The sequence below is a fragment of the Megascapheus bottae genome, chromosome 30, assembly GCF_031878675.1.
Source record: "Megascapheus bottae isolate mThoBot1 chromosome 30, mThoBot2.hap1, whole genome shotgun sequence".
In the NCBI taxonomy this organism is placed as follows: Eukaryota; Metazoa; Chordata; class Mammalia; order Rodentia; family Geomyidae; genus Megascapheus; species Megascapheus bottae.
Genome location: NC_143538.1, coordinates 7,375,259 through 7,387,391, shown reverse-complemented (window position 1 = coordinate 7,387,391; position 12,133 = coordinate 7,375,259). Strand labels below are relative to the sequence as shown.

The 12,133-nt window shown below is 42.2% G+C and overlaps 1 protein-coding gene across 2 annotated transcripts in view; it reads right to left on the bottom strand.

Annotated features, from left to right (window-relative positions):
- Otud7a (OTU deubiquitinase 7A) overlaps window positions 1–12,133 on the bottom strand; it is a 136,905-nt gene that overhangs the window by 49,220 nt on the left and 75,552 nt on the right. Inside the window, exon 2 of one of the 2 annotated variants that reach the window (XM_090321762.1) lies at window positions 10,026–10,144. Coding sequence is in view for 1 of the 2 variants with exons in the window: in XM_090321760.1 (XP_090177886.1) it covers window positions 5,608–5,625 (18 nt within the window). In the remaining variant the exon portion in view is untranslated. Of the gene's footprint in view, window positions 1–5,607; window positions 5,748–10,025; window positions 10,145–12,133 lie in introns of those variants that run through there. The other variant, XM_090321760.1, reaches the window with a different exon arrangement.

Sequence of the window (12,133 nt, the reverse complement as noted above, 5' to 3'; positions counted from 1 at the left end):
TGTTCAGAACAAGTGTGGGGACAAATGAAATTTCTGAGTGCCTGGACAAGGTCATTACATGGAAACCAATACTTCTTCCAGATACCCAAATTAGCCAATGGAACATTCTGAAAACAATAAAACAAAGACTCGTTTTATAGTAGCCAACACCAAAAGAATGTTCTATAAATCAGATAGGGGAAATGATGATAATAAGAGACACTTATTTTGTTCCCTTTTGCAGAAAACAATAGATCATTGCAGAGGGATAGAAAGAGAATTTAGTGTACAGATGGGAAGACTATATTTTAAAGATGCCAGTCCTTCTTATATTTGTTATAAATTGAATGCATTCAACACAGGTTTTTTTTTTCACTGAGAAACAGTTTGTAAGACTGAGGAAAATAAATCAGCAGAACATTCCAAGAGACTTTTGGTAAAGAACAAGGGAGATGTAGAAGTTTGTTGTTTTCATCACCATGCACGAGAGTACTGTGATAAAGAAGGAGGAAGAAAGAGTCAGAGCTGTGCAGAAAAGGAAATGCAGGTTTGTGACAGGGGTGTGCAGGTGTATGTGTGCACATGTGTACATATATGTGTACGCATACATGAGAGCATATGTGTTGTGTGACACAGGAGTAGGTCCTTGTATAAGATCACGAAAGATGTCTTTAATTTCATCCCCTTTCTTCTTCATTATCAGATATCTACTTTTCTTCATGGCTACATCAATTGCAGCCTCGGTAACAAGCCATGATTGGTAAGTGAATTGTGACATTGCTCCAACAGTTTTGTTTTCTTCTACAAGTATCCAGGTGGACAGTTCTTCTCTTTTCACAGCTCCAAAAAAAAACCAGAGGAAGTCTGTGCCAGACTCCTTTTAGTAGATATTTCACTTTTCCTAACAAAAGGAGGGCATGCATAGAACCCTCCTATATTCTCTCCTCACCTTCAAGTGAGGTGACTTGAGAGCCTGTGCCAGTCTGAGACTCTGAGAGAAATGTCAAGAGAACTTGAAAGATGTTGCCCTGACATCACCGAGCAGCTATGTCATTGACAGCACCAGCAGCAGAACGTCCTGTGAAAATGTCACAACACATCTTCAGTGAAGCCTCTGATGGTCACACGTCTGTCACTCGGGGCTGAGTGATGGCTACTGTTATAATCTGTAATATGACAAATGTGTGTGTGTGTGTATGTCGGGGGGGGGGAAATCACCAAACCTAGGGGAACCCTGTGAAGAAGTAGCACACTACAAAATAAGCTAGAAATCCATTTGGAAAAGGAAGAATTATGATCGCCTACATTGTGGCACAGATCAACAAATTCCATGGGGGAATACTTAAGAGAAGGAATGGTGTCTTAACTTATACTGATGTTTTTATTTCTTAAGGAACAATACTGCAATCATATCAGAGAGGAAACGTGTATATGTGGGCATGCTGATGACCTTGAGGTGGGAAAGAGCTTTCCTTACTTTTGCTACTCTCTATGACACAGAGGAGGGCCTTAGTCCAGTTTCTTAGTTACTCTCCCTCCCCCTTCCCTGTCTCCCTTTTTCCCTTCTTTCCTTCCTTCATTTTTCTATTCTCATAACCAATTGTTAGTAACTGAACCCTGGTGAGAAAGTTATATGCCACACAGATACAACTCAAATCAGGAATAGTCTCTACATTCTAAAGCTATCCAGTCTGGTAGCCTAAAACAATAAAAGGAATAGTTGCCTCCCTCAGGGCTTAGTGCTATGAGAGAGACAGCAGGGTGGGGAAGTTATAGGGAAGCGAGGAAAGGAATGAGAGAAGCTGTGAAGACGTGATATCCCATCTGCAAACCACAGTAGGACTAGATATTGTGCAAAGAAGTATGGGGTTGGGCTGTATGTGAGTGTGCATGGAGGGGACAGGCTATGGGCACTGACAGCAGAGACAAGAAGACAGAAGAAACAGCATGTGTACAGACTTGGAGAACATTTCTCCAGCAGGGAGAACTGCAAGGAGTTTAGTAATTTTGGACATAAGAGACCACAGATGACCTAGAAAAGTGGGTAGATGTACTGTTCTCATGCATTGTGAGTGACCACAGTTAAGATACCAATTGTTTCCTTATTCATTTATGAATCTAGTATGTTTACAGTCATTATCCCAGCAGGATAATGCTTTGTAGATACAGGCAGTGCAGATTCGAATATTTATATGCAAAAATAAGAAGCACAGAAATGTTGGAGGACATATAGTACACAAATTTAAGATGTTGCATAAGCCTACAGTACAAAATGGTTTTAAGGTTAGACTCATTGATCAGAAAACAGGGAACTGGTTTTGGATCCAGGTACAATGCTGGAAGAAATGGACATGCATATGCAACTATAAGCTAAACTCAACTTATTTTTCATACCTATGTAAAAATCAACTCTACATGGATCATAGCTCTTGTGCATGTGTGTTTGGGTATACAGATGTGATTATGTACATATAATGTGCTTATCTGTTTGCACATATCCATATGATCTTGTGGTTGTGTAAGAGTGTATGCTTACATGCATGTATATATATAAGCTTCTGTGCATTAGCATCATGAGTGTGTGTGTCTATCCTATTTGTGGGTAAATACACATGCCTGTGCATGCAAATGTGCCTGTGTATGCATGAATATACATGTATACATGTTTCTGTACATCTGCACGTGAAGGAATGTTTGTGTGTGCACATGTACACACAAGAGAATGTGCACTATGCATACGTGCACGTGTATATGTGTGCAGCACATATTTTCATAGCTGTGTGAGTGGTGAAGGAGGAGGTAGAGATGTGCGTCTAACATTTGGACAGAAGTTCCTGTGGGCTGAACATTTACACTTGGAAATTTCCAGCCTACTTACAGTAAATGGAACCATGAGAATAGATGCAGTAGTTGGTTTCCATTAAAAAAAGAATTTTAAATTTTGCAGGCACAGGAGAATTTCAGCTTTGGAGCTTTTTAATGGACTCATCTTGATTGAATGCTTACATATGTCAGTGGCTGGTAAAATTCAGTGTTTAAATGTCTCTTCAAAGAGAACAAGCCATTTTATATAAATGAATGAATGAATAAATAATATATTAGTTAAAGGCATCCACAAGCATCCATCATTGTGACTGACTTTGAACATTTTAGGCAGATATCATTGAGATAGATGGATTTTTAAGAATCCAATCAGATTTCTATAATAGCCTGGCAATCTTATGAACTAATAGGTGAACCTACTAAATGTTTCCTTCTTTACTTATTTGTAATTTTTTCTTGTTAATTCATTAGAAACACAAATCCAGGCAAACATTCTACAAAGTTTACTTGTAGTTTCTGGTCAGTTCTTTCTTTCTTCCCACCCCCCCTCTCTTTTTCTTTCTGCCAGTCCTGGGGCTTGAACTGAAGCCGTAGGTGCTGTCTCTTTATGCGCAAGGCTAGCTCTACCACTTGAGCCACAGAGCTTTTTCTGAATAGTTCATTGGATATCAAGAGTCTCATGGACTTTCCTGACAGGCTGGCTTGGATCCTCAGATCTAAGCATCCTGAATAGCTAGGATTGCAGATGTCAGCCACTGGCACTGAGTTTCTTGTGGTGAACTGATAGCACAATGCTGGTACAGAGACTTAGATAAAGACTGTTACTGATGATGATATCATCTATGTATTTACTTGAAAATATGTTTTTCAGCTAATAACCTTGGGAACCTAATCAAACCCTCTGGAGTCCCATCCCTTCAGAAGATTTGCTTTTTGATAACTTGTGTGTCATTATCAAAAGAACCCATAATTCCTAAAAGGTTCTTTCTGTAGTGAAACTGATGAATAGGAAATATAAACTTAATAGGATCATCTGTTTAGGTCCAGAAAGAAATTGCATTTTTAAGCAGAAAATTTATTTGTCTGCACTCCCCCGAGGAAACAATGGTAAAACCAATTTCATTCAAACACTAGGCATTGGCTCCAGACCAAATAAGAAGGATTGCAGCTCTGGAGGAAATAGTCTCAGCAAGTCTGAAGAAATTGGTTTTAACAAAGAAAAAACACTTTTGGTTTTGGCCAAGGATGGAGTATTTCTTTTTGAACTGCACATTGTCTCTACAAATCAGCTCCGTTCAATGGATCATAGGTACTGAGAAAGGGAATCCAAATGGAACAGAAAGCAAGAAAGGGCAATTAATAAAAATGGAGAATGAAGATGGGAGATGTAATAAGAGAGATGGATGGGAGTTTGTCAAGAAGCTCAAGGTCCAAGTGCAGCGGATACTATTAGTTCTGTGGCTATGGTTATTAGCTGTCTGTGCTACAAAATAAGTAGCGTCATGTTTAGAGACTTAAAACAATGCATACATAGAATATCACAGTCTCTGTAGAGTCGAGTATCCAGAGCAGGATCTCGCAGAAGGCTGTATTCTTCATGTGGGCAGGGGTTGTAGTCTCATCAGAGGGCTTGGCTGAGGAAGTATTCCCCTTTGAACTCTATGAGGGGACTGCTGCCAGGATTACTTTTGAGGGTTGTTGAAGTAAGAACTTCAGCTCCGACCTGGAGTTTGGCCTAGTGGTAGAGTGCTTGCCTAGCATGCACAAAGGCCCAGATTTAATTCCTCAGTACCACATACTTAGAAAAAGCCAGAAGTGGTGCTACGGCTCAAGTGGTAGAGTTCTAGCCTTGAGAAAAATCCAAGGACAGTTCTCTGGCCCTGAGCTTAAGCCCAGGAATGGCAAAAAAACAAAACAAAACAAAACTTCAGCTCCCTGATACGTAGGCATTCACACAGGAAGATCACAAGATGGCAGCCCACTTTATTAGAAGACTCCTGTGAGAAGTTAAGAGAGAAGATGGCCAGAGGAAAGGCACTGTCTTTGGGATTTGGTTTTGAAAGTCATGGCCCACTGCTTCTGTTATATTTTGTTCATCAGAAACAAGTCACTAGATTCAGTGCCCACACCAGGCAGGAATGGCCTAGGGTAGGATGTCAAGAGGCAAGAAAGAATGTTCAAGAGCCTGTTAAGACTGCGTGCTACAGAGCTCTCAGGATATCTACACCATTGCTCGAGCTGAACATGCAGGGTACTCCACTGTTCCTGAAAAGTTTATCCCCAACTAGAGAAGGGGAAAAGGTAGATTAAAAAAATCTTCATATCCTACTGGAACACAAACGAATGATCCTGCTGGATCTTATGGTGATACTCTTGAGAAGCATCATAACTATGTAACAGTTTGTAGTTGGTAAACATGCAAAGGGGTTACCATCCTGAAAAGTTACAGTTTAGCCTTCAGAAACCAATTTATTGTGATTCTTATTGCCTAGTAAAAGAGCTTAGCCCAAATACAGCACTGTTTTTACTGCTTTGTGCAGAGGTAATTTAACTTAGCATCCCATTTCTCTCTTTCTTTCCCAACTGCCTATAAATCCCAGCTATTCAGATGCTCTTAGACACAGGCTATTTGTCTTCTGGTTGGTTCCCTTCTGAATGAATGAATGCATGAATGAATGAATGAAATAAAGCTTTGGCATATGCTAATGGATGACTTTTATCTGAGGGCTTCTGCTTATTCTAAGGATGTCCACACACACAGAGGGAATTTAGCATAGCCCAACAATGATTTCAGCAGGAACTAACCTTAACTTGGAAGTCCATTGTTTATAAGCTTCCCCTGCTCATGTGATCTTGAAAAACTGAATGTGCTTCTCAGGGATGCTCAGGGCACAAGGGCGAGGCTCACTAGCTTCATCTGAACTAGCCAGTTCATCCACTCAGGCAGGGTGATACACGTCTGTGTGAACGGAAGGGCTCTTTCATTCCAGCAGATGTAAGAACTGCACTGGGGTGCGTAGGGCAAGGCTTGGGTGAATGTCTACCTATGCTCTCTTATGGCAAGACCGTGTCTCTTTTCCATGGCTGGGTGACAAGACTCCAAACTCATGTATAAGTACTACTGACTTCCAGAGCTCTGTGGAAGAAGGTACAGACAAAGTCAACGTAGATGCTGCTTCCAGAAAAGAGACAGAGTGTGACTGTTCGATACTTCAAAGCACCAAAACCGAAATGTGGTCTTTGAACTCCCCTGTGGGACTCAGGGTGCACATGATATCCTGGACAGTATCAAAGGAAGCACTGCATCCTAGAAGATGCCACAATTCCAGGAAAGCCTTGCGAGGGGGAACCTGAGGATACAGAGTGGGTACAAAGGGGAGGAGCAGTGGGAGGGAGCTCTGGGCATAGGGCAGTGGTCATCAGATGAATCTTGAGCCTCCTCGGGACAGACATCATGATTTCAGGGTGACTGGCATGGGAGGCTTGTACCTCATAGATTGTAAAAGTCCCCGATCGTCTATATAATTTTTCCTGAAACACACTGCCTGCCTCGAAAGACTGTCTTTCCTAAAGACTGTACAGTTCTGATGTGGAAACCTCCCAGCTCTGCCCAAAGGGAGAGTCCTGCTGTTCCTGCCAGGTCAGGTTTCTATATGAAGTCTCCTCTAGTTCATCTCATTAAGAGATCCTTCTTTTTTTTGCTGCTCTTGGGGGCTTGAACTCAGGGCTTGGGTGATGTCCCTGAGTGCTATACACACACACACACACACACACACACACACACACACGAGCAATACGTGTGACAAAATGAACGGCAAGTGAATTTTAGGCACAGAATTACAACGAGGTTGTGAGGCAATGTTTTTGCGATGGTTTCAGGGTGTTCCCCCAAGGGCTTATGAGCTGGAAACTTGGTCTCCAGTTCACGGTGCTTAGGGAATGGAAGTTACTTGGGTCAGGAGGGAATGGCCTTTGGGAAGGATTATAGGTCTTCAAGAGTGGGTTAGTGCTGGTGAAAGCAGGTTGTTATAAAGCAAAGACAATCCACACGCTTGAGCCTTTCTGCTCTTCTGCCATATTGTAATACAACTGGGGTGGGGACTTGATAGGACATTAGTACTCTATGATTTGAATCCTCCAGCCACAAGAATCACAACCCAAGTGAACTTCTTTATGTTATAAAGTATTCAGCCTCAGGTATTTTGTTACAGTGACACAAAGTAAGACTAAAATAGAGATGTGGACTAGAAACGCAAAAATTAAGGAGCGAACAGAAGAGTGTAAACTTTCAAGGCATGGGAAGAACCTGGCTGGCTGTGTATTCTAAATAGAATGAAAAGGGATATATATTGTATTTTCTACACATTTACAAATGAACAGAATGGCTATGTTGAAGTGCTATTAATTACAGCATACTGAAAATGACAAATGTGCTTCTATTTAAGTTCATGATGTATATGTCAGGCCTCAGCCCCAAGGCACAGGTGGGCACTCAGAATTCAGGGAGTGGCTGGGGTCACAGTGGCCTTATTGTATGAGGAGACTGGCTAAGGGCACAGTCAGCTACTTTTGCAGCACCCAAAGCTCACATAAGGTCTTCTGGGCCCCAGGAGCACAGGTTACTGTCAGTCTAGAAAGGATGGCATGGGAGGGGTCAGCTGGGATGAGGCAGATGTGAACAAGCTCTGTTGCTCGGCACCAGTGTCCAGTGACACAGGGCCACATAGACTCACTCCTCAGTCACTCCGAATGCCTGAGAGGAGGCCCTAGAGAGACATAAGCATGTAAAATTCTATGTAACCTGCTACAAGAAAACCATGGAAAGCAGACCTATCATTCTGAATGAGAGCCTTCAGGACTGCTCTTAGGGGACGTGGCTCTACCCACAGCAATTTAACCTTGATAACTAAGGGCATGTGGGAGAGACAAGCCATTCTTTGTCTGTGATGGGCAGAGGGAAGGGAAGTAATGGAACCTTTAAGAGGCAGGGCCCAGAGGGAAGCAGTTAGGTTTATTAGAAGTATGTTTTTTGAAGGAGTATTTGGATCCTAGCTCCTTCCTGTCTCTTTGTTTCCTGACCACCATGAGGTGAGATGGTCTCTCCACGGGTTTCATAAGAGATCAGCCAACTCGCTGCCCTACGGCCTATCCTCCCAGCCTCTGATAATTCACAGCTAGGCCTTAGAGTGCTGGTCATAAGGCTCCACCCTGCAGCAGTCATCTCAGGCAGTGGTGATTTTCAGTCTCCTGAATTTTAGGAGGACTCTGAGGGTTTGTGATTGGAGGTATTTGGTGAAGGTCACTGGGCTGGTGTGTACATATGAGACAGTCTAATTTCTTTCAGACACTCCTTGTCTGTCTGGATACACTCCCTTGTGTGGTGATGTCACAGCCAGGACAATGTGAAAAATGAAGGGCTATGTGACAGGAAAGGAAGTCTGATGTTCTGATTATCTGTGAGTTAAGGAGTGTAATATAATACCAAGAAGGGATGCTAAGACCAGTTGATGATGACTAGTTTGGAGAGAAAATATTCACAGGGTCTCAAGGTTGGCTCCATCAATTAATTTCTTATTAATTATAGAGATTAAAAAGGGAGGCTTGTAAAGGGAAATCCAGGCAGAAAACTACTTTAGCCAAGAAAATAAACTTATTACAAGTAAAAAGTCATATGCCATAGTGTGCTACTGATAATGCTGTTTAGCTAAATGTAAGAAATTTTTACTTACGTCTGAGGAAACAACAAAAGAAATTTAGATGATGATTATGTTGTACAAATAGTTGGTTTAGATTCTTAAAGTTCTTTAAAAATGTCAATATATTGGGTTTGGAAATGTAGCTCAGTGGTAGAGTGCATGCTATACAATGTATCATTCATAAGGTCCTGGATTTGTTATCCAGCACTGCCAACAAAAAAACAAAAATACAAACAAAAGCAGAGTTCTGGGTTTGGGTTGAAAAATCAAAGAGATATAATTAAATCTAGCACATGAAACTAGGTTTAATAGTAGGAAAAGATAGCTAGGATGAATAGTTTCAGAACAACGCGGGGAATCTGAATGGGTACAATCTATTAGACAATATTCCTTTACTAGTGTTAAATCTCATGGTGATATGTACTCTATTTTTGTACAGGAGAGCCTAGACAAAGAATGTCATGATGTCTTCAACTTCCTTTCAGATGCTTCTGTCAAAAAATAACTGAATGAACAAATATATGCATACACATATGCATATACCATCAATACACAGTTACAAAATGTGTGTGTGTGTGTGTGTGTGTGTGTGTGTGTGAATATCTGGGAAATGTGAATAACAAACACTTGAGCTTTTACAGTTCTATGCTTTCAATTTTTTTTGTAGCTTTAAAGTTTTATCATAATCAAAACCAGGTATCAAGGAAAATATATTTATTCTAAGATGTTTGTATAACAAAAGAATCATTATGGGCCAGGAGTTTGGCCTAGTGGTAGAGTGTTTGCCTAGCATGCACGAAGACCCAGGTTCTATTCCTCGGTACCACATACATAGAAAAAAAGCCAGAAGTGGTGCTGAGGCTCAAGTGGTAGAGCTCTAGCCTTGAGAAAGTCCAAGAACAGTGCTCAGGCCCTGAGTGTAAGCCCAGGACTGGCAAAAAAAAAAGAAGAATCATTATATTAGGATATCATCTGGATAGAGATTATATTTTTGGATAATTCCTAACAAAAAAGCATCAAGAGTAGAAAAGAATTAGTTGTTAAGAGGACTAGGCTGGCCTGACTTCCTGCTTGCCTGCCTGCTCTTCCTTCCTTCCTTCCTTCCTTCCTTCTTTCCTTCCTTCCTTCCTTCTTTCCTTCCTTTCTCCCTTCCTTCGTCTTTCTTTCCCTGTCCTGTGGCTGGTAATCTGGGCTTGGGCGTTGTCCCCGAGCTTCTTTTGCTCAAGGCTAGCATTCTACCACTTGAACCACAGTGACACTTCTGGGTTTTTTGAGTACTTTATCAGAAATAAGTCTCAGGACTTTCCTGCCTGCACTGGCTTTGAACCATGATCCTCAGATCTCAGCCTCCCGAGTAGCTAGGATTTCAGGTGTTTATTACTCTATTTAGGGCACTTAGGGGTGGAAGTTTTCTGCTTCCAGCTTGGGGCATGTGGATGTTGAATGAGTCCATCCCTCTAGCATGGTCACCAGGACCTCTCAGCCAGGGGAAGGGGGAAAGGGGAAGGGAGAGGGGGCGGGACTTACCTCTGGATTCTGTGGAGGTGAATGGCGGTCAGGCGTCTGGGTGGGCAAGGCACCTTCGCGGCTGGAAACGTCCCATTGGTGCACAGTGAAGGTGGGCAGGTGGGCAGCTCCTGAGTACTCTGGAAAAGGGAAGGGGGCACAGTTCATATGGTGGGCAAACTGCAATCCTATGGGTGGTACCAGCAGACTAGAATGACAGGATGTAGCTGCTGTGGAGACCAGTAGTTCTGTTCTTGTAGTAAAAACAAAACAAACAAAAACTCACCCAAAACAACAACAGTAACAACAGCAACAACAGCAAATACCCATGTGTTGGTGGCTCACACCTGCAATCCTAGCTACTCAGGAGGCTGAGACCTGAGGGTGCAGTTCAAAGCCAGGCTGGGCAGGGAAGTGGGTGAGAACCGCCAAAGAACCACCAGAAAACTGGAAGTGGAGCTGTGGCTCAGAGTGGGTAAAGCACTACCTTTGAGCAAAAGAGCTCAAGGACAGTGCCTGGGTGCTGAGTTCAAGCCCCAGGACTGACTGAGAAAACGATAAAAAAGGTCCAGAAGTCCAACTTCTGGGTATACTCACCTAAAAGAACAAAAAGTTAATGCTTGAACAGATATTTGCAAAACTATTTTCATAATTTAATCATTTACATACAATAGGCCATGAGAAGAAAGTGTGTGAGCTTCCACGGATGGATAAACAGATACAACCTGATATGACCCATTCATACAGGAGAATATTACTCAATATTACAAAGAAAGGGCATCTTGACAAAAGTACCACCGTGACAGGTCTCCCCAGTTATCCTGAGAGCTTTAAGAGAAAAGTGGATTTCTCAGAAACAGGCCTTCATTCGACACTGATACCTCAGCTACTTCCTGCCTGGCTCAGGAAGGCACAGGTGTGTATCTCTGATGCCTACCGCCTGCCACCCACTTTTCTTCCCAGTTCTCAAATGGAAACAAAACTTGCAATATGTTCTGGCTACATTTTTTTTTCAGGGAATCTAAATTCAGAAAAAAAGTATAACAATTTCTGGAAATAAAAGAGGAGATTCTCTTTGTACCATATTGTATGGTTGAGTCCAGAATGCATCCAAAGTGAATTATATAAAAAGATTTGGAAGGTTGAAGTGCTTCACAGAGTGAAAGTTCCTCTCGTTAGAAATGTAAGAAAATTGACATTGATTTAAAAATAAGTTTTGACTCAGGAACAAAATGATAAGGAGGAGCAAGGCAATCAGCCAATCCCAAGAGATGATAAATATCTGGCTTGTACCTTAATCCTGGGAAGAACAGGAGTTGTCCCGTAAAATAGCCCTCTTAGACCTTCACGGGGGCTGTGTTTGCAGCTCTGGCTGGCTAGGCTGGAGTCACACCCTGCCATGTGCTCAGAATGACATCCAGGTCCCTAAAGCTGATATTAGGACCACCTCCCGCATGCCCCTCCATTTTACCACACAACCTGCTCTTGCCTGGTCCTGGGAGACCTCTTCAAACTCTGTCCCAGCCATCCATCACCACAAGGTTTAGGTTGCTTCAGGGTCCCCATGAAGATGAAAAGGAACACCTCTGCACGTGCTCTGGAGACACAGAACAGCTCACTGCTGAAAGTGAGATTATTCTAAAGTAAAAATGCCAGCACAGACAGGGCTATAGATAAAAGTGAGACCAAACATGTTCCCGAGCCTGACTGCTGAGAAACGTTGGCTAGTAAATGGGCAGCCACTGCACAGTGACATCTTGGGGAGGCTGGATTCTGCCCCACAGGCTGCATTGAGCTAGCTGTGGTGGTAGGCAAAAGTGGACGATGTTAGGCCAGCATTATCTGCAGAGGTGCCCTGGCCATGGATTTCTCTTATATAATATTCACTTGCATAAAATAATAGAAATAGAGACAGATTCATGGTTGCTGGAATTAAGAATGAAGTTTGGTAATTATAGGTACAACAAAGGGATGCTTGGTAGACAACCTCAATATCCTGGAGATTTGAAAGATGCTCTCATTGGGAGACACTGGATGAAATGTCTACTAATTTCTTAAGAGCTGTATATGACGCTTTAATTATTTCACAATAAAACATTTGATTCAAAAACCCGTCTTCCCTACTCCTA